We start from the raw sequence: 20330 nt of genomic DNA on the forward strand, positions 1-20330 counted from the left end.
ATGATGCTGATGTGTGGTCAATCAGTTCTGACACCCTTGAAGGCGGGGTAGCTGTTAAGCTTCCATACGGTCGTATCATCTCGTCCCGTGGTAACCAGTTGTCCCGCCAGATATATGTTGTCTCCCCGTTCCCTATCCTTCTGATCAATCCTTGATTAAGGATATCCCTCCCTTCTATTATCGCTCTCCACACTTGGCTAGGGTGACCACCGAGATTAGCTTGGAGGATGTTTGATTTTGAATAGTAGATGCTTCTCAACAGCCTGGCACACAAGATTTCGGGGTGTCGGAGTAACCTCCACGCTTGCCTAGCAAGCATAGCAAGATTGAACAACTCAAAATCTTTGAAACCAAGTCCTCCCATACCTTTTGGTTGTGTCATTGTTTGCCATGAAACCCAATGCGGTTTTCTTTTCCCGTCCTTACTGCCCCACCAGAACTTCCTTATCAGCATATTTAGATGTTCACATAGGCCCCTCGGAAGCTTGAAGCATGACATGGAAAAAACAGGCACAGCTTGAGCGACTGACTTGACTAAAATTTCCTTACCAACTGTTGACATGGTGTGTGCGATCCATCCCTGCACCTTGCTCCATAAACGGTCTTTCAAGTATTTGAAAGCACCATTTTTTGAATTTCCAATGTCAGAAGGCATCCCCAGATATTTCTCGTTGAGAGTTTCATTAGGGACATTCAGCAAAGCTTTTATCTCCACCCTTGTGCTCTCGGGAACCCCTTTGCTAAAGAAAATCGAGGACTTTGAATAATTAATCCGTTGCCCTGTTGCCTGACAATAAATATTCAGCACTTGGTTTACCTCAGTAGCTCCAACACTATTTGCCTTGAAGAACAGCAGGCTGTCATCTGCGAATAAAAGATGATTCACTGGTGGCGCCGTAGGTGCAACCTATAAACCATGCAAATTGGATGACTCTTCTTTAGATTTTAAAAGGCACGAAAGGCCCTCTGCTGCCAACAAGAACAAGTATGGAGATATTGGGTCCCCCTGTCTGATTCCTCGAGATGGTATAAACTCCCTCAGTTTCTTCCCATTAAAAAGCACCGAGAACTTCACCGTGGTCACCAAGCTCATAACAATATCCACCCATCTAGCCGTGAAGCCCAATTTAAGCATTATGGCCCTCAAGTACTCCCATTCGACCCTGTCATAGGCTTTCATCATATCCAACTTCAAGGCACATGACTGATGCTTTTTGGCTTTGTTCCTTTTCATGAAATGCAAGCACTCATATGCGGTGATAATATTGTCAGTTATCAACCTGCCACGGACAAAAGCCGACTGCTCCTCCGAAACAATATCAGGTAAAACTAGTTTGAGCCTGTTAGCTATGACCTTTGAAGCTATCTTGTACAAGACATTGCATAAGCTGATGGGACGAAACTGTGATAGTAGTGTAGGGTTTTTTACCTTGGGTATCAACACAAGCATTGTTTCATTGATGCATGCTGCTGACTCGGTGCCCTCCACTATTTTCAATACCACCCTTGTAACATCATCGCTGCATACCTCCCAGTGGCGTTGGAAAAGTGTGCTGGATACCCGTCGGGGCCCGGAGCTTTGATAGGAAACATTTGAAATAATGCGGCCTTGACCTCATCTCGGCTATACGGGGCGTTAAGAGTGTCATTCATTCCCTGAGTAACTTTGCAAGGAACGGTATCCAGAACTTCATTCATACTAGTGACCCCCTCCGAGGTGTACAAGTCCTCGTAAAAAGAAGTGGCTAGCGCCTCCATCTCATCAACGTTCTCTGTCATTTTCCCATCTGGTCGCTGTAGCATTTTAATTTGATTCTTCCTCCTTCTCCTACTAGCACGCAGATGGAAAAATATGTATTCTTGTCCCCGTGCGTCAGCCATTCTAGACATGCACGTTGTCGCCACAGCATTTCCTCCCGGTGATAAAGTTCAATCAAGCGGTCAACCACCTTAATTTCCAAATGATTAGGACCCAATCTGCCTGGGATCTCTCGCAACTCCTGTAGCTGGCGCTTTAATCGAGCGATTTCCCGCCTGACATTCCCGAAGTGCGTGCGATCCCATCGCGATAGGTCGCCCGACAGCATCTGCAATCTGTCCTTGAGTGCCTCCACCGAATCCACAGCTGCACCTTCCCATGATGTCTCCACTACACCCGGCAGTGATTCCTCCCTTTCCCAGCATATTTCATATTTAAACGGTCGTGGGGCCCGTCCACATGCATGCACGTCACCATAGCGAACGAGTAAGGGTACGTGATCTGAAGCGGCCGTAGTCAAGTGTTTTAACTCTGCCCCTGGAAACGCAATTGACCAGGCTGGGTTGGCCACTCCTCTATCAAGTCTGACCCTTGTATAAGTACCTCCTGTCACCCGTTTCTCAAACGTCCAATTTGTGCCAACATAGCCGATGTCAGATAGACCGCAAGTGTCTAGTGCATCACGGAACGGATCCATCTGGGCCTGGCTTCGGCTCCCCACACCATCATGCTCATGTGCATGGATTACTTCATTAAAGTCACCCACTACCAGCCAAGGCATTGTACTCGTACCCGCAATACCACGGAGCATGTCCCATGTCTTGTACCGTTCGTTTGTTCTAGCCTCACCATAAACAAAGGTTACCCTAGTTTGGATGTCCACCAGCTCATCAACCACAACATCAATATGATACTCTGAGTAACCCACAACCTCAAGCTTTATTTCTTCATTCCAAAAAATACCTAATCCACCACTTCTACCAGAACTGCTTACAGCAAAACTTTTATTGTATCCTAAAGAACCGACCAAGTTTTCAACTCTAGAACCCTCTATTTGTGTTTCAAGAATACATGTGATAGAGGGGGCATGCTGCCTCGTGAGATCACGAAGCTCACGAACTGTCGCGGGTTTGCCAGCCCCACGACAGTTCCAACACAACAGACTCATTGCGCTAGGCGTGACTCCTCACGGGAGCCCGCCAAACGCGCATCATTGTCAATGTTTAGAACTAGGTTCTTCACCATAGAGTTGTCGTTGTTGGGGAGTATCGTCTTGGTCCTCTTCGGTTCGTGCTTTGATGGGGAGCTAGCCACGGTCCCTGGAGGTGGCGGCAGAAGCAGCGTGTTACTTTGCACTGACGAGCTCTTAACCATTGCTCCCCTTTTCCTGCTGTTTTCCACTTCATCCATAGCCACATCTCCTCCATAATCTTCCGGTTCCTGATTCTGCCAATCCTGTTGATCCCTCTGGGACTCACCTCGTCCTCGACCCCTGCCACGGCCCTGGCGGCCGCGGCCCCTTCCTTCTCCTGGCCCCTGTCCTGGGCCTCTGAACCATGATGCCCTGAGGTTTTTAAAGACCAGCGCCTGCGGTGGATGAACACCGTCACCGTGTTCCTTGAATTGATGGCCCAGATGGCCACAGACGGCACACCAATCGGGCAATCGTTCATATTTGACCAAGAAAACCTTCCTTTTGCCCTCCCTCACCACCGTGACTGCATTCTTGAGTGGTTTGTGGACGTTGATCTTCACCCTGACACGCACGAAATTTCCTTCAAAATCTTGGGACTTCGGTTCAGCATATATGAGTTCACCAATTTTTCCGGCCAGGGCTTTCACCATGGGAAAGTAGCCATCAGGCAGATCGTGTATCTGCACCTAGATATCCAGCATGTCCAGGTTAACCTCCGATGGCTTTGTAAATCCATCATATTCCGCCATCACCACCGCATTGCCCTTGAAAGTCCACGGGCCCTCAACCATCACACGTTCCCAGTCACCCAAACACGAGAATTGCATCGTGTATAGGTTGCTCTCGAGGGGCGGATTTTTACTTCCTGAGCCAGATCCCACGCAGCCCTCATGTTGGGAAAAAACTAGTACTGTCTGTATTCTTTGGGTGTATGAACTCGTGCCACAGCCATCCACCTGACGGCCGCTTCTGATGGAACCTGTTGATCTTTGAAGACCACATCATCTAGGTCATCTTCCGTCAAGCCCAGGTTCTTCATCATCTCTTCAACGTCGTCTGTTCCCGAGCCTGCGCCTGAAGCCGAACTCGCCATCTGGTCAAAAAACCCTAACCCGACGAAACAAGAAATCACCGGGTGGAGAGACCCTAGCTACCCTCTACCCCCCAAAAACCCTAGCTAGTCCGAGACCGGGCGGCGATGCGAGATCGCCCCGTAATCAGTCCAAGTCCGGCCAGGGCTCGGGGGAAGAACGGCGAGGGGAGAGGTAGATCTCAACGGCGCCTCCAGGAGTCGCCGAGAGGAAGGGTAACCCTAACGTGAGGGGAGTCACTCGATCGATCGTTCTGATCGATCAGTACCCGGGGCCGACCCAGTCGGGGGATGCTCTATGTGTTTGTCCGTTACTTTGAACGGTGCAACCAGTTCGACCAACTCAGTGGATCCCTCCACCTGAGAGAGTTTAGCCAAGGTGAATGTCGATGTTGCCGTCATGAGGTGTGTTAGCATTGCATCTGCTGCCTCATTCGTAGAGATCATACCGATGCGTCTTTTTTTGGAGCTTCGAGTATCGTAACAAAGAGAATCATTGACCATGGGACACTCGAAGCACTTGTAGTTAGAGAAGCTTTGGCTCTCTCAGAGGACCTGAATTTGCAAAGGGTCCATGTCACGTCAGACAACAAGGTGGTGGTAGATGATACAAAAAATCAAAGTGCAACTGTATACGGAGCTATTATACATGAAATCATAGAGTACTCTAGTAGTGCTGATTTGAGTAATTTTGTTCATGAGTTTAAGAGCTCGAATTTCAAGACCCGCAATATAACGAAGCATGTTACATCTAGGAGTAGGCCGCCATGTCTGCTTAGGTGCACCCGGTGATCTTTATTTGCATGTGTAAACATTGTGACAGTTCAATAAAGCTTCATGGGATTTTCTTAAAAAATCCCTAAATTTCGTTGTATATCTCATACCATTCGAAAGGAAATAATATTCGTAAGACGTAATTAAGGGCCTATTCGGATGCACTCCGCTCGGCAACTCCGCGCCCGGAGCGGGCGGAGTGGCGCCGAACGCTACCGCTCCTCGGAGTAGAAAGAGTGGAGCGGGGCTGCATGTAGTTCAATTCAGCGGAGTGGCTAATAGCGAGCTCCGCGGGCGACTCCCTTCGCCAGATCGATCGAAATTTCTTTCTCTCTCGCAGCTACTCTCCGACCATTGAACCCAAGCGCCACGCCGCCGCCACCCACTAGCGTTGTTCCCTGGCGGGCTTGCCGTCCGCGCCGCGACGTGCTCCCTGATGGCCGCGTCCGTGTACGCCGCCACCGCGCGCTCCAGGGCCGCTGCCTCCGCCCGTGCCCGCCGTGCACCAGCAGGTCTGAAGAGCGCGCGGACTCTATGCTGACGACGTGGATGCGGTTCCCGAAGTACTCCCTCGGCAGCGCCGGCCGGAGCCACCTTCGGTTGTTGACGGCCACGCGGAACACGGACACGTGGTCAGGGACCAGCCGCTGAGCGCGGGTGACACACCGCCACATCAGCGAGCCCAACGTCTGGAACCGCGTCAGGGCGGCCGCACCCGCCGCGTTCCCGACCTCCAGGAGCTCCTGCCTAGCTTGTTCCTTGAGCGCCGCCAGCAACTCCGCCGAGAAGTACAGCACACGCCCGCGCAGCGGTGTCCGCGCCGGCCTCTGGATGAGCTCCAATGGGTCCGCGCACGGCAGTACGACCAGCGCCGGGAGGGACGACGTCGGCGACCTCGACGCGGCCGGCGACGGAGTGGAGGAGCTCGACGGCCCACCCACTAGCGCCGTTCCCTGGAGTGGAGTCAGTTGCTAACATCTTATAAACTCTCGATTTGTTGGAAGGAGCCATCAGTCCAGGAGCTGGGAGTGGAGTGGAAGATTTGAAGGAGTGGAGTGCATCCGAACAGGCTCTAAGCATGATATATGTCACTTTCTGTACAACTCTCCCCAGCAAAACCCCTCTGTTACAATCTATCAAACTGCATATGCTATATACCTCTCAACTGAACCTGCCATGTCCCTAGAGCTATAGAAAAATATTACAAGTTAATGTATGCACAAAAGAACGAAACAAATAACCACAAAAAAAGAGGAATGCGCAACGTGTCAGAACAGAAAATTCAGAAGTCGATGCTGTCGTCGCCGCCGGCCCTGCACATGCACCCGGGCGTCCTGGGCTGCCGGTAGACGGTCCGGCCCCTGGGCCGGGCGCGGACCCGCTTGTACTCGTCCACCATGGCCCTCACCCTCCTCTGGAACCCGGCCCACTCGATGCCGCCCTCCTCGGAGAGGATCTGAGCGTACCGCTTCCGGTTCGGGTGCAGCGTCGGCGCGCGGCCCCGGCCGTGGTACACGCGGTGCCCCGACACCAGCGACGACAGCTGGCTGCCGGAGTCCGTCACCGCGAACACGTCCGACGAGGCGCACGCGATGAAGTCCAGCGCCGCCAGCTGGGACGGCGGCCAGTCAGTCAGTCAGTCAGACTCGTCGGTCGACAGGGTTGAGAGAGTTCAGATTCAGAAACTGTCGCGAGAAGAAAATGATTTCGATCGCTTACCCGGGAGGAGAAGTTCTTGAGCGGAGCGAGCTCGTCGGAGGAGAGGATGTCTTCCTTGGTGACCAGGTTCGGGTACAGCCGCGTGAGCGGGCGCAGCCGCGTCGCGCCGCCGTATATCTGCGACCCGGCCACGTAGATGAACGTCCCGCGGTCGTAGCCGAGCGCGGCGAGGATGAGCCCGGCTTCCTCCGGCGTCAGCGGGCACCTCCCCTGGCTCCGCAGCTCCTCCGGCGACACCGTGCTGGCCATACACAACACAACCACCGCAGCAACATAATGTCAGTAACCAATCAGTGAAGATCTTGGCAGAGCAGCGTGATCGGCAATGGCGACGCGCGCGCTTACGTGTTCCGGAGGCGCGTCACGAGGGCCGGGAAGTGGGTCTCCCTGAAGGCCTGCAGCTCCCTCCTCTCCTCCTCGCCGCCGCCGAACTCGCAGAGGGAGTAGGCGACCATGTCCTCCTCGAACCTCAGGTGCAGAGCGAGGTACCTGCTCGGCCCGCCGGCGTCGTCGCCCTTCTCCCCGAACGGCCGCTCCAGCATGTTGCTTCCGAACAGCTGCTTGTCCATCTCCGTCTGCATCGCGCTCACCCCCCGCAGCCGCTGGACCAGCAGCGAGCCCAGCTTCTGGATCTCGGGGGCGAACTTGAGAGCGTGGAAGTTGCATCTGCACCGCAGCCTCTGCAAAGTCATGCAAACATCCGATGAGCAAACAGGGGCGTGTTTCTTGGAAGATAAAGAAACTAGGGCCTGTTGAAGGAGGTGGTGCGGTGTGCATTGTTCATCAGTTCATCTGAAAAACAATGTCAAGGGGGATGAAATGTTACCTGCAGATCGGCAGGCACCGAGTCGAAGCCAAGCCGGTTACCGAACCCGAGGAAATGAACAACACCATTTTTCTGAAGAATGGGGAGTGCAGTTCTGATGAATTCAGATGGTTCAGCCTCTTTGGAGATGTCGTTGTCGGTAACCTGTGATCAAGGGGGCGGGTGAGATGAATAAAGGGCACTGAAGAAACAAAACAGTCTGAACTTTCAGGACATGGTTCAGGAACTAACTTGGCTACCGATTGCCTCGAGGTCCAGCGACTGGAGATGGGGCGGTAAATCTTTCACGATGAGCACATCGCTCTTCATATAGTTCACGAAGTAGTCTTCCTGGTAGATGTCACCGAACTGACTGGTAGAAAAGGAGAAATTCAGTTAACTCTACAATTTGATGAATGGCTACTATGTCGGAGAGAAAAATGAGTAACTACTACTGTAGTACGTATTTGTCACACGGTTCAGTTAAAAGTTCTAACCTTTTGTCCTTCCACACGCTGCTGTGAAGAAACCGGGGCAGAACCAGTGTGGCATTAAGCAGAGCTGCAACGACAACAGCATTGCACACCTGGAGGAAGAGTGAAGCTCGTTTAGGTACCAAATAGTATCAAAACTGAATCGATCTTGTGATGATCCAAACACTATATCCTTACGGCGACGCGCTGTTGGTTCAGGCCGCCGTTTGCGCTGATCAGAATGAATCCATTGTTGTCGTCGCTAGGCTCTGAGATTAACCAAATTCAGTGTCAAGAAGCAAAAAAAACCTTAAAAAGTACTGACAGTAACTATTTGCATTTGGTTGAATGAAGCTTCACCTTCTTCCAAGGTGTATTTGGCGGCGCAGGGCGTCCATTTGCGCGCCTGTTTGTAGGGTTCCTCCCATAATGCGAAATTTCCATCATCTGACTCGTTCTGCACTGGCAGGAAGGGAAAAGTGCAGCATCAGTAAAAGTGAAGATATACCAACTTCCCAAATACAGTTGCAGAAAGTAACTAGTGGTAATGGCTATGCTGGCAGGATCAAACCTTGGTGGTGGCTAAAGTTGCCATCTGTAGAAGTCTTTCATGCATTATCTGCTCTGACTGCTCCTTCTTGACGAAATTGTGCTTGAGCTCCTTCATTCACAGAAATTGATTCATCAGGTCGAGAGATTTTATCACGAGAGAACAGGCGCAGAAAATTTTAAAATGTTGCAGTCTGAGACCAGATGAACGAGTACAGCGATCGTACAATCAGAGAGGAAGATTAAATTCAGACGCGATAGAGAAGAAAACTTAAGGGATCAGTGATGGCCGGGCAGGCAGGTAATCGTGATCGAACATGCGATTTTTCTGAATTTGATGGGAGGCGGCGAGGAAATACCTGGAGGCCCCTGAAGTTGACGGAGATGGCGCCGTTCCGGAACTGCACCTGGTGAAGCGCGGACATGACGAGGGAGGCGGCGAGCAGGAGGCAGCCCATGACCCCGACCACGGCGGCGAACACCCTGAGGTGCCACGAGGAGACGTTGACGCCGCCCCTGGCCGCCTTCCCCTGCCGCAGCCTCCCGATGTTGGTGGCGCCGACCCTGCTGCCCTCGACGCCGCCGGCCTGACCGACGACGGCGACGTAAGGGCCGTCCATCTCGGCCGCCCGGTCGGTCAAGAACGCACCGCCATTACGCTCCGTGCGCGTCTCCATTGGTGGCTTGGCGTAGACGGGGAGGTGCCTCCAAGTCCAGCAACACGGCAACTACGGCCCCATCTGGCTGTTGAACTATTCTTTTCTTTTGACCTGCGCTCCATGGACGGACGGACGGGCGGACGGAGAACGTGGGCATCCAGCGATCCCCCGTGCCGTACGAGCTCAGGGCAGTATACAAGGGTAGGTCAAACGAGGCGCTGCCGCGGCCTCCATTCGCTGTGTCCCGAATCCCGATCGGTGCAACCACCGTGCGGGCAGGTGAAGAATGATGGGGTGATGATCCCCGATCTGCGTGGCGGGGATAAAGAAATGGGGAGGCGGGATTAAAGAAGCGGTGAGCGGACGTGGAAGGGGATCGACGTAACGTGAGGGGAGGACGATCCGCCGGCAGCTCGATCGTCCTATATACCGGCCGGGTGATGCGCCGCCAGGTGGTGGCGTGGTGGGACGGGGATCGCGTATCGGGGTGGGGAGGTGTTCCGTGGAAGCGAAGACAGGTTTCGGTTGGACGCTTGTTTGGTGGTGATTCGATGATTGGTTGAGGACGACGGCGGAAAAGGGCGACGGAGTCGGTAGCCGGCCGCCCCCCGTTGGTTGGTGCACGGGTACACCTTTTTTTTATAATATAATATATGTCTCATTCATATCATAAAGATTAAAGTATAATTCACATACAGACACACATAATAAAACTAAAAGATAGCAGAACGTATTTGCGCTTGACACCACACCTGCCCCCGGTATCATCATAGTAGCCACCGAAAGAAAAAAATGACGGATCACCTTCTCACTCGAGTTCGACGCGGCTCCATTGCTGATATGCAGCTTTGTGAACCTCTTAGGTGGCTTGCTAAAAACGAAACCATTACCGTTGAACAAACCAGACCGGGGCAACACCCCGGACACGCCATCAAACTTCAGATCTGGCACCCTCACACGACTAAGACGTCGGAGGAGAAAACAGAACTTGCCATCCACGAACCACGAGCCCAGCACACGCTTTGTCTTCCAGATGTCGTCGATGCAGACCACAGTCTGCATCCGCTCCTCAACTACCTACCTCCCAAGCTCCGCGCCGATGTTGGAGCAGACGTCGTCGCAACGGCGAAGCTCGAGGACACATGTCCACCACAAGGATGCCGCCGCCGTCACGACATTTCCGCTTGAATAGACTGGTTCCCAGATCCTTCACCGACAATAGAAACGATCGCCTCACTGAAGAAGAATTTGAAGCTTCTTTATTCAATATCGCCGTCGCCGTCGTCAAAGCCAAGACGTTGAACGATCCAAAACCCTAAGCTTTTTGGGCCGTAAAACCTAAAGCTAAAACGACCACACACAGGAGATCCGGCAACCCCCCTCACCACCAATGACTAAAAAGTCATCAGCGGAGGAGAGCCGCCAGAAGACGGCACGGGAAGGAGGGGCTCTCCTGGTGGCGGCGGCTAGGTTTCACTACAGGAGGATAACGATTGCTCGTACACGGGTACAACTTTGAGTTGGGTTTCTTGTGCGTGCAGTTTCGGTTCCTGTTTTCTTACGTACATCCTTCGTCCTAATATAAGAGCATATTTTACATTAAATGTAAAAAATACTCTTATATTATAGGACAGAGAGAGTATTTTCCTACTCTGGATATGCTATACTATCACCGAGTGGCACGTATAGTCAGTGGCCACCTGCGAGTTCAATGGCGGCGGCTGTGCGTGTGTGTGCTCTGCCGTTCTGGAGCCGTGGCGGCCGCGTGGCTGACTCGGGAGGCCGACGGCGGCGGCTGACATTAATAAGGGCTAGTTTGGTTGTTGGGGATGAAAAATCCTGGGTAGTATACCCCCGATGTGGGATTTCCCTGCCCATACGAGATCCCCTCCCACTATGTGGAAATACACTTTGCCATTTGGACACCAAGGGGGAGGGAAGAGAAATCCCCGCAGGCAATACCAGAACGGGACATGCCCATCCAATAGGACAAAATGTGTAAAAGAAAAATATCATTACAATAAAAAATCACCACAAATAACTTCATTTTTTCTCACAATATTTTCATATAAATAGCAGAATAATGTTTGTCCCTCTTTTCTAAAAAAAGTTCAGGACATTTGAGACTAAAATTTAATACAGAAATTTGAACGAAAAAATATATTAAATACACAGTTCGCAAGAGAACAAATATTCAACTTGCATCCACACATGCATATAACCTGACATGCCAAAGTCGGACCAATAGTGCAACACCAATGATAAATATAGTTTACTAACTATGTCTCAAAAGAGAAAATGCTAATTATGGTTACAGGTTCAGCAAGAAACAATACTTTGTTCCACTAAAAATATCACAACTATGTGAACTATATCCATACTGAACTACTTCCACCGTCAACTTTTTGAACATTTCTGTCAACCTGTGGTAAGGGAACCTGCATCACAAATAAGTATTGAATTTTCAAGCATCAGTATAAGCATGAACTTTTCTGTCCTAGTGGTTAGATAAATCTGACATCTGACCCCTTCTCTACTGAATAGAAAGAAAGCCACACATACCAACTCAAGAGGGTTATTCGAGCATAGACAAATGCTGCTGATCCACCTGCCAGTTTGCTTATCTTTTTCAGATAAGAACTGTGAATAAACTCATGTAGCTTAGCAAATAAAGCATCTTTGGACAGACATCTTCGCACTATAGGCATGATAGTTTTTCTTCATTGCAGAATTGATGAGAACATGACTACCTTGAATACGACCAAAAATATTGCATACATGCATATTTGTCAGGTGATTTCTAATGCAAACTATTCAATAATCTATTTATGTTATCCAGAACAAAAATACTTCACACACTTTTGTGTTTTGTCTAATTGCAGGTGTATGGGACATTTGTACAATCCACATATGAAGATAAGGGAAAAGGAGAAGTTTATGTTGTGTTCAAAAAGTCCTCTCACGTCACTTTTGGGCCAAGAGAAGATAGAGTCCAAGTCTTTCACGTTCTGGATTCAGATTCGGACTGCACAGACATACCTGACTCAAAACGCCAACAACTTTTTCATACGGACTCCGAATTGGGTGATTCTTTTTTTGTTGGAAACTAGATTTCGTGCTCTTTCCAACCCAATTGGATTCACCTTCAAATTCGTCCGGAGCGTTGAGTTACAGACGAAACAATCTGACGTTGCAGCAGAACCCGAGTCAAACTACAAGCCCAAAGGTGTTGCATCACCTCCACTTGGGCCCATGAGCCTTGTACGACCTAGGGTTAGTTTTAGGCTGCCTTGGGACGTCCTCCCACCTCCTTGGCCGCCACCCCTTGTCCTCCCACCTCCTTGGCCGCCACCCCTTGCTCCTATATAAGTAGATCCATCTAGTAGCTTTTTCCTTGGGTTTTGTTTAGATTAAAAGTTCGCCATAGCTGCAACTTCGCGTACTTCGTTTGTGTCCAACGACCAGACCAAGACGTCACAGAACCCCACCTTGATCAATAAAGCTTTCATCTTATATTCGCAATATCCAGATTGCAATCTCAGTTTCTTGCTTGTTCTTCGTTTGCTCGCAGGAAACAGACCCTCGTGGTCAGGTTGATCGTGCTTCGGCGTGGTCAATAACCCTCGGAAGTTGGTTTAGCGATTGCTAAGGCGCGACGTCTCGCACGTTCATAGTCGGATCGTCAAGGTCAACTCCCACAGAAAACGATCGTCATGTATGCAATATTTTTGGTCGTATCCAAGGTAGTCATGTTCTCATCAAGAATGTAAAAGATATATACTTTATAAAAATAAAAAGTATATCAGCCAGCTATAAGAAAAATGAAAAGCTTCAAATTAGTTTCAACCGAGAACCAACTCGGATCATTATCCAGCAATGTTATTTTTAATCTGGACAGGCATTCCATATTTTGTATAGTAAACCGAATCATGTATGCTTGCTGGCATAGGGGAATTGGACTGCCGCATATCCTTGGTTGGCATGTTTCACCCAGCAAGACGACACAATCAGAAACTCAAAAAAGAAATTGGGTATAGTTGATGCTTTCTTGATGGTTTTTCCTTCTGAACTTTATTCTCCTGTAGAATGCTGAGTTTACTGATGTATAAAAGATATTGATGAACACTATGTGAATTAAAAAAATGTGTGTTCTCCTGCCTTGTGACGTTTGCAATCAACAACTTAACATGAACAGAGCATGCGATTTAGTAATGTTGCTTATGTTCAGAATGTAAAACTGAATGTGCAAGACTGTCATCAGGATGTAATTGAGGCTCAAACCAGCAAATAATTGTCTCCAGCCCTGCATTTGTTTGATTATCTACATCCCAGGTTTGGCAACACCTCTCGGAAGGTTGTTATCTTTTTATTACTAGCTCATTAAGGACAATACAAGCTTCAGAATCTGAATTACTGTGATCGTAGACAGTCTGAAACTACTACTGTCTATCATAGAAGTTTTCCTTTTTCCCACATATATATGATGAAGAAACAGGTGCTCAGAAGAAAATATATAAATATTAACAATGAGAAACTGATCCATCAGAGCAAAAAAGATGCTTATTCTAGTTTCAGCTTATCCACTCCTTATATTTGCAATGGATCATAATACCTACATATATTTATAAAGAACCCTAAAATAAAACTAGAAGTATGGCAAACCGAATTGAAATACCAGCCTTGTGCGTAGCGGTAGTTTGAGTGCTACCCCATAAATACCAGCCTTTTTCTCTGGACTGTCCTGGAAATATATTTCTGTCCTAAATTTTCTTTAATGGTAATTCTGTCAAATAATGCAGGACCGGGACATCTTCAAATACAGAGTCTTATGCAAGTTATTACAATCAGTATGATATTGTCAAGGTCATCCAAGTACTTGCCCTTTTAGATGCATATACAGCTATATGTAGGAGAATAACAGAGTACTGGCCACACCTGCTAGATGTATTTCAAAACGAGAGGTCAAAAATAGGTAAAAAATACTGATTCAAGCTATGCTCTACAACAAGTGCAGAGCAGGTACACAAGAAAAATACAAGATCCTATGGAATTCGTGGTTCAAGATTAGGGACGGTGAAGGTATGAACTGAAGAAAAATGTACTGGGGGGGGGGGGGGGGGGGGGGGGGGGGGGGGGGGGGGGGGCTAACCCTTGATCAGACGAGATGAATACGTCCGCGAAACCGGCGTCGTCGCCGTCGCCGGAGGGGATCGGACCTTGGAAGCGGAGGGGAGATCTGGGGAAGGAGAACAGTGACGGCCGCGGTCCGTCGCAGTCGCTGGAGGGGCGGAGCTTGGTTCGTCAGCACCGGAGAGAGGGGGTCAGGGGCGTCGCTTCTGTCGCCGGCGGAGGAGCTCGGAGGCGGCCGGGGGCGCTGGGTCTTGGTCGACGGCTCTGCCGTTCGCTCGCCCGAGCTCTGGGCTCGTGGGTTTTCTCCCCGTGGAAAGGACGTGGTTCGGGCAGGGTTACCCCGAGAACGATGCGGTCTAAGTGACCAACTCAATTTCCCTGGGCCAACTCGGCCCGTGGTTCTCCAGCCCGGGGAAACAGCGGGGATCCCCCGGGAAACCCTGCAACCAAACTAGCAAAGTGCGGGAAAAAGCTCGGGCTAACATCACGAGTCGTAGGGAGTAGGAGGAGCTCGAAAGTGTGGCTCGGTCGTTGTGAGTTGTGACCCGCGAACTAACGGGGTCCGGAGATCACGGGACTTGCTGCCACGGTAGTTGGCGAAAGCGCCTGCACCGCACGAGCTTACGGTTGCGTTTGCCAAAGGTTGAGATGAAATAGGAGCATCTACACCTAAAAAAAAAACATCTGCGAATCAACCTGTGGTTGGATGGTTATTAGAGAGACTATGGTATCCTCAGCCTATCAGGATTCAAATCCTGATACTCGCATTTATTTCTGAATTTAGTTCAGGATTTCCGGCGATGCGCATTTAGTGAGAGAATATGTTATGCCGGCTCAGTCTTTCGGAGATGCTCATAGGGGTAGGGTGTGTGTGTGCGCGTTCATAGGGGTGAATGTATGCGCGTGTAGGGATGACAATTTTATCCATGGATCTAGATACCCATGGATACCCGACCCGGTTAGGCAAGGGTATGGAGCACATTTTTGCCCACGGGTCCGTGGATATGGATACCCACGAATAGTCGGGTTGGGCATGGTTATAGTTTGTGCTCCATGGATATCCAATGGATACCCGTATGACATGTGGGGTCATATGCCAGTGATAGTAGAAAGAGCGAATAAATGGGAAATGGCAGGAAATATGCAACTTGTGCCATGTGCTATATGCTGCAGAATCAACCTCTGGTATGTCACACTTAAGGACTCATCATATTACTTGTTACCTACTTATGCATGTAGCTTATGTTGTCATTTGTGAGTGAATGATGATGAGTTAATTTGATCTTTGGCAAGGCATCATGCTTACTTTTCTATGCCCATGGAGCTCCATGGGTATGTGGGTATCTAGCGGTTTTGGGCATGGGCATAAGTTGTGTCCATGGATAATTTGGTGGATGGGCAGAGGGTAGGAAGATGGGTCATGGGTTGGATTTGGACCACCTCCACCCGACCCATTGCCATCTCTATGCGCGTGTATATGAGCGTTTGTCTCTGTACTGATGTTTAAAAAAACATCTACAGCCGGGCGTCTCAAATCGTTTCATACGTCCGGACGGGCCATCTGGTTATAGACCGGTCAAATTTTTTCTATCCAGACGGCCTTCTTAAATGAGGCTCAGACGTCTAGGCTGACCGACACGCCTTATATCCAGCACGAATATAGGATGGATATAGGGGTGTCCGAGCACGCCCGCCACATCGGACCCGACAGCTCGACCACATCTCAAATTGCATCAAATCCATCAAATTCTCCCTCCTCCCGCCGCCCTCCAACCATTTTCGCGCAGGGACCCTCGCTGTCCTCCACCCTAGCTCCCAGTCCTCACCATCGGTCCCGACCACCGCCGGAGATGTCGTCCAGCCCGGTCAGTTCATCGGTTGCGACTTGCAAGCCGGAGAATGTCGCCCAGAAGTTGCGGCGACGTCAGCAGCGAGAGAGGGAGGCAGCGACGACGTCACAGGGAGGTTCGGACATGGTGGAGTAGCTGTCTACTCCGCCGCGCCCGGATCCCTGCACCCCTTCCATCTGAGCGTCGACGCAGATTACGCCGTCCGACCCCGTTGGGACAGAGGATGATTCGACGGCCGACTAGGCCATTCCGGACATTGATTTTTTTTGGCATGTCCGATTTGTTGAACTATGATTTGCTTTGCTTTGTTTTGAACTTTAAAATTCGGAAATTTTGTATCGTATGATCGACGTGCATGGATTGTATGGATTTGAGAATCATAATTTGCGGCATGTGAATATGCGATGCAACATTTGAGAGGTGCCTGATCAGTGCTCGCGGAAGCGTCTGGGCGTATCCGCGGGCGTTGATTTGCCAAGTTCGGCGGTAGATGCTCTAATGTCTTCCCTGCGTTGTCTCGTCCCATGACAAAAATTCTTTCTTTTAAAAAAAGGAAACTAGAACCTTCTAGAAGTCTTCAAACCGGTAAAAAAACCAAGCAGGGAATTTCTGAAGGTTCGTAAAACATGAATTGGTGAAACCTATATGGCTACTAGTAGAATGCCCGTGCGTTGCCACGAGCTTTTGAAATATTTGCTAGAGAAAGATAATCACAGTGAAAGTAAAAACCTTGTGGGATAACAATTGTATTTAACCTTTTAGGTTTGTTGTGGGATATCATTGCTTGCACATCGTTTTGCTATATACAACTTGGTGAGTTTTTTCCCCTTTCAACGACGTCGCCCCAGGAACCTTGTAAATGAGTTGTGTTTGAACGTCGACAAGATCCATCCCCATCTCTCTGATACTCTGCAAAATTAAACATGTATAGAAATATACCATTTGAGTATTACCTCATGTGCAACATACATACAAAGAAGAACAATCCTATGTCACTCGGCAGTTTTAAAGCAACATCCAAATCCGACAGTTTTTTATATGACCTACAAGGGTTGTTAGATGAGGTACAATCGCAACTACTACATCGACACTGTCATATATACTTTGGTACTGTATACTATTGCTGCCTACATTTACAATTAAGTTTGCTTGCCAACCCTCATGAAAAAAGTTCGTCTGCCAAGGAACCACTCAAGTGGATATATATTCTCCTTAACTCTTCAACTATTTTCTTATCAGACCAGCTGCTGAACAAAAAACATAATATTGTTACCTCATATTTATTTACTTGCCTGCTTGATTGTTAGTCTGTTCCTCAGCGTGTGAGGAACGTAACAATGTCCTGCATGTTCAAATTAGTTATCGTGTCATTCCCCAATTTTCTTATTGTTCTTTTGGCCTTGGACAAGGTCAATCGGATGTGTGTGTTGACACAGATCTTTGATGTGGAAGTTAATATATCAGTCCTATCCTACCTCTCTATACTGTTTTGTTATATATATGTTGGGGATAGATGAAATAGTAGAAATTAACTATGCTGGTTATTGTCATTTGTGGTCCATTACTCTGACCTTTTTGATTATCTAAAGAAAAGGGGTTTATTTACTTTGCTGATTTCATTCGAGCTCTGAATGTATTTCATTCCGACATTTCATTTTGTCGATAATAACATTTTTCTTCTTTCTGAACATTTCTACGGGCAGATATTATCCTCCAAGCTATATGATATGGACAACACGTGATTTATGGAACGAAAAGAAGTGATTTGTCGAACTTTGTCTCTTTTACAATTTGCTACCTCTTATAAATTTTATGATTTATAATCTGAGTTAACAAAACCATTAAGATATCTTATTTTGTGTAATTAGATCATGTCATCCAGATAATTAGATTTCACCGCATGATGTTCTTTACCCCAGCCGAGGATAGTGTGCTGCCGCGCCGTCGATTTCCATGAAGTGGCCAGCCCGAGCCGATTCCCCAATGTGTCAACGACTACGTCCGCTGCGTGATCCTGTGGGACATGACCAATCCACTGCCTCATCAACACATCGAGGTAACAAATCCCCTCCTAATACAGGTGCTTTGGTCGGCTGCTGGCTGTACCACATAGCCTTCCGTCCACAATGAGCAGGAGGTAATATTAGAATATGACCATCTCTTTCTTAATGATGTGTGCCTTGTATTTCCATTTTGTTTTCTAAAAGTATCGATTCAGGGAGCAAAAGGAAAGCATAATAATTATTATTATTGACTTTACATTACATATCTCCAAGGTCCTATTTTTTGCTTGGTACGGGTAGTCATTATGCTTGGGCTCATGACCTTGATTAATCTATAGCATGGTTTTGGGTGACCTATTTAACATAATAGTGCTATATGTTTGCATTTCTTGAACTGTCAGTAGGAACCTATATACCGCAAAATATTTGTTATGTCCCCTACGGAAGGTTTTAGACAGTCAATTGATTTTGTCCCATCCGACTATCATGCAGTCTGACTTCAGATGACTATGTTTTTCAGGGTGAATTGAGTTCAGATCTTTGAGCAAAGGATTGCGATTTTGGAGCTGCAGTGGGGCTATTCTTTATCATTTGGTATGTTGTTACTTCCTAGCTACTTGAATTGCTCTATTCCCAATTCACGGGATTTCTACTTTTTGACATTTCCCTAAATGATTATACACAACTCTGATAATACGTGCCACCCAGTTTTCGTTCTCTATAAGAACTGAGAAGTACATATGCACTTTTACGACATATAGGTTCATATGGATGTGTTTGGATGACATATAGGGAGAACGATAGGATCAGATGTCTGTGACATAGAAAAATATACTGACATGTACATACTGTTCTTTCATAGTACATATATGCCAACAGAGCTACAAAAATATATTTGTAGATGAACCACAGTGATAGCTCATGTACCATCAGAAGCAACAGAGCTACAAAAATATATTAGTAGATGTCCTCTGGTTTGATACTTTGAAGGCACGAACAGAAAGAAGCGCACCTGATATGCTATAAAATGTACATTTCGTTGCAGAATAATAGGTGGTTATAAATTGTGGTACTGTCCAGGTTCCAACAATTCATTAAAACTCCTAGTTATCTGCAAGATACACGCAATAGGAAAAGCAACTAACAGAATATGGCACAATGAAAGGAAAATAATACTACTGGAAATATTTGTGAGATCATGAAGATGTCAACATGCATCCATCCGTTTACTTGCGCCAAACCTGCAACTAAGTAGTTACTAACACATCATGTCTGTTTAGATATGTATTGAAAAGCCAGGATTGTAAAATTCAAATAAGGGGGAAATAAGAGACTATACAGGACAAAAATAAATAACATTGACTGTGCCTGCTTTGGGGCCGCATCATAAACACCGCGAAGAGTAAATCCTTTGTCTTATTCAAAACCCGCCAGCTTCTTAAGTGCGGACTTCAGCCTGTAAGGACTTCCTTATAGACGATGTTCTTCATTGAGGTCTGTAAGGACAAGGCAAGTCTTTTTCGCTTCTTTGTTTTACTGCTTTGCTTCTTGCCATTATCTTTCTCCTCCTCCTTCTCAATGAGGATCTTTATGTTCCTCTTCGCGGTGGCTCGAGACAACGCGACATAGAGTTGACCATGAGAGAACACCGGATTAGGTAGGTACACGCCAACAATCGGAATGGTCTGCCCTTGAGCCTTATTAATTGTCATAGCAAAGCTATGCCTTACAGGAAATTGCTTCCTCTTGAACTTGAATGGAAACATGTCGTTGTCAGACGGGCATAGGGGTATTCGAGGAAGGAATACCCTCCTACCTGCGTGTTGTCCGATCACGATTTCTGCGTCGATGGCGTTCCTCTCGAATCCTCGCACCACAAGCCTCGTCCCGTTACACAGACCATTAGCCGGATCAATGTTCCTCAGAAGTATGACAGGGCAGTTGAGCTTCAGTTTGAGTGCATGCGGAGGCAGACCGTTGGGAGTCAATCCATTTAGGAACTCGGGAGCGTAGTAGCCATATGGGTCGTCTTCTGCACTGTCAAAGCTATGGTAGGTTACTTCTTCTCCCCGAAAACGCTCTACCATGCGTATGTTTATCTTGTCGATGTTGTCGTTCGTGGTGGAGAGGATTGCGCGTGAAGTCATGTAATTCGGATCGGACATGTTATCATCTAGTCTCGGAAACACATGGTCAATCAGCTTCTCCAGGTCGTCACCCTCGCCTGTAGACGGCACACAAATATCTTCAGGGAGTCGTATGTTTCCTTGATCGTCAACTTCCTCGGTGCCATTGCCTACCCTTAGCAAGTAATCCGCAAACCA

General features: G+C 48.1%; 1 protein-coding gene and 1 long non-coding RNA gene across 3 annotated transcripts; both read right to left on the reverse strand.

Annotated features, from left to right (window-relative positions):
• Nucleotides 1–5874: 5874 nt before the first annotated feature.
• On the reverse strand, nucleotides 5875–9551 carry LOC125521888 (O-fucosyltransferase 8-like). Its single transcript, XM_048686947.1, has 10 exons — nucleotides 8724–9551; nucleotides 8387–8476; nucleotides 8176–8272; nucleotides 8014–8084; nucleotides 7840–7928; nucleotides 7595–7715; nucleotides 7364–7507; nucleotides 6883–7217; nucleotides 6538–6778; nucleotides 5875–6430 (listed from the first exon to the last, which is right to left on the reverse strand). Exons 1-10 carry the CDS (start codon nucleotides 9039–9041, stop codon nucleotides 6101–6103), a joined length of 1836 nt encoding a protein of 611 aa, XP_048542904.1. The 5' UTR covers nucleotides 9042–9551; the 3' UTR covers nucleotides 5875–6100.
• A 1617-nt stretch (nucleotides 9552–11168) lies between these two features.
• LOC125521911 lies at nucleotides 11169–14665 on the reverse strand. Of its 2 annotated transcripts, none has more exons than XR_007289503.1 (2): nucleotides 14173–14665; nucleotides 11169–11631 (listed from the first exon to the last, which is right to left on the reverse strand). It is a non-coding gene; the product is annotated as an uncharacterized LOC125521911 (long non-coding RNA). The 2 variants fall into 2 exon arrangements; XR_007289502.1 differs by lacking the exon at nucleotides 11169–11631 and adding an exon at nucleotides 13835–13958.
• Between the last annotated feature and the right edge of the window lie 5665 nt (nucleotides 14666–20330).

This window comes from Triticum urartu, chromosome 7 (genome assembly GCF_003073215.2).
Source record: "Triticum urartu cultivar G1812 chromosome 7, Tu2.1, whole genome shotgun sequence".
NCBI lineage: Eukaryota > Viridiplantae > Streptophyta > Magnoliopsida > Poales > Poaceae > Triticum > Triticum urartu.

Bases quoted from the DNA above. Each gene is read 5' to 3' on its own strand.
- LOC125521888 (XM_048686947.1), bottom strand. From the start codon at position 9,041: ATGGAGACGCGCACGGAGCGTAATGGCGGTGCGTTCTTGACCGACCGG. The intron at 8,273-8,386 runs GTTTGATCCTGC...CTGCCAGTGCAG, and splicing joins CAACTTTAGCCACCACCAAG to AACGAGTCAGATGATGGAAA. The intron at 6,431-6,537 runs GTAAGCGATCGA...CCGCCGTCCCAG, and splicing joins TCAAGAACTTCTCCTCCCGG to CTGGCGGCGCTGGACTTCAT.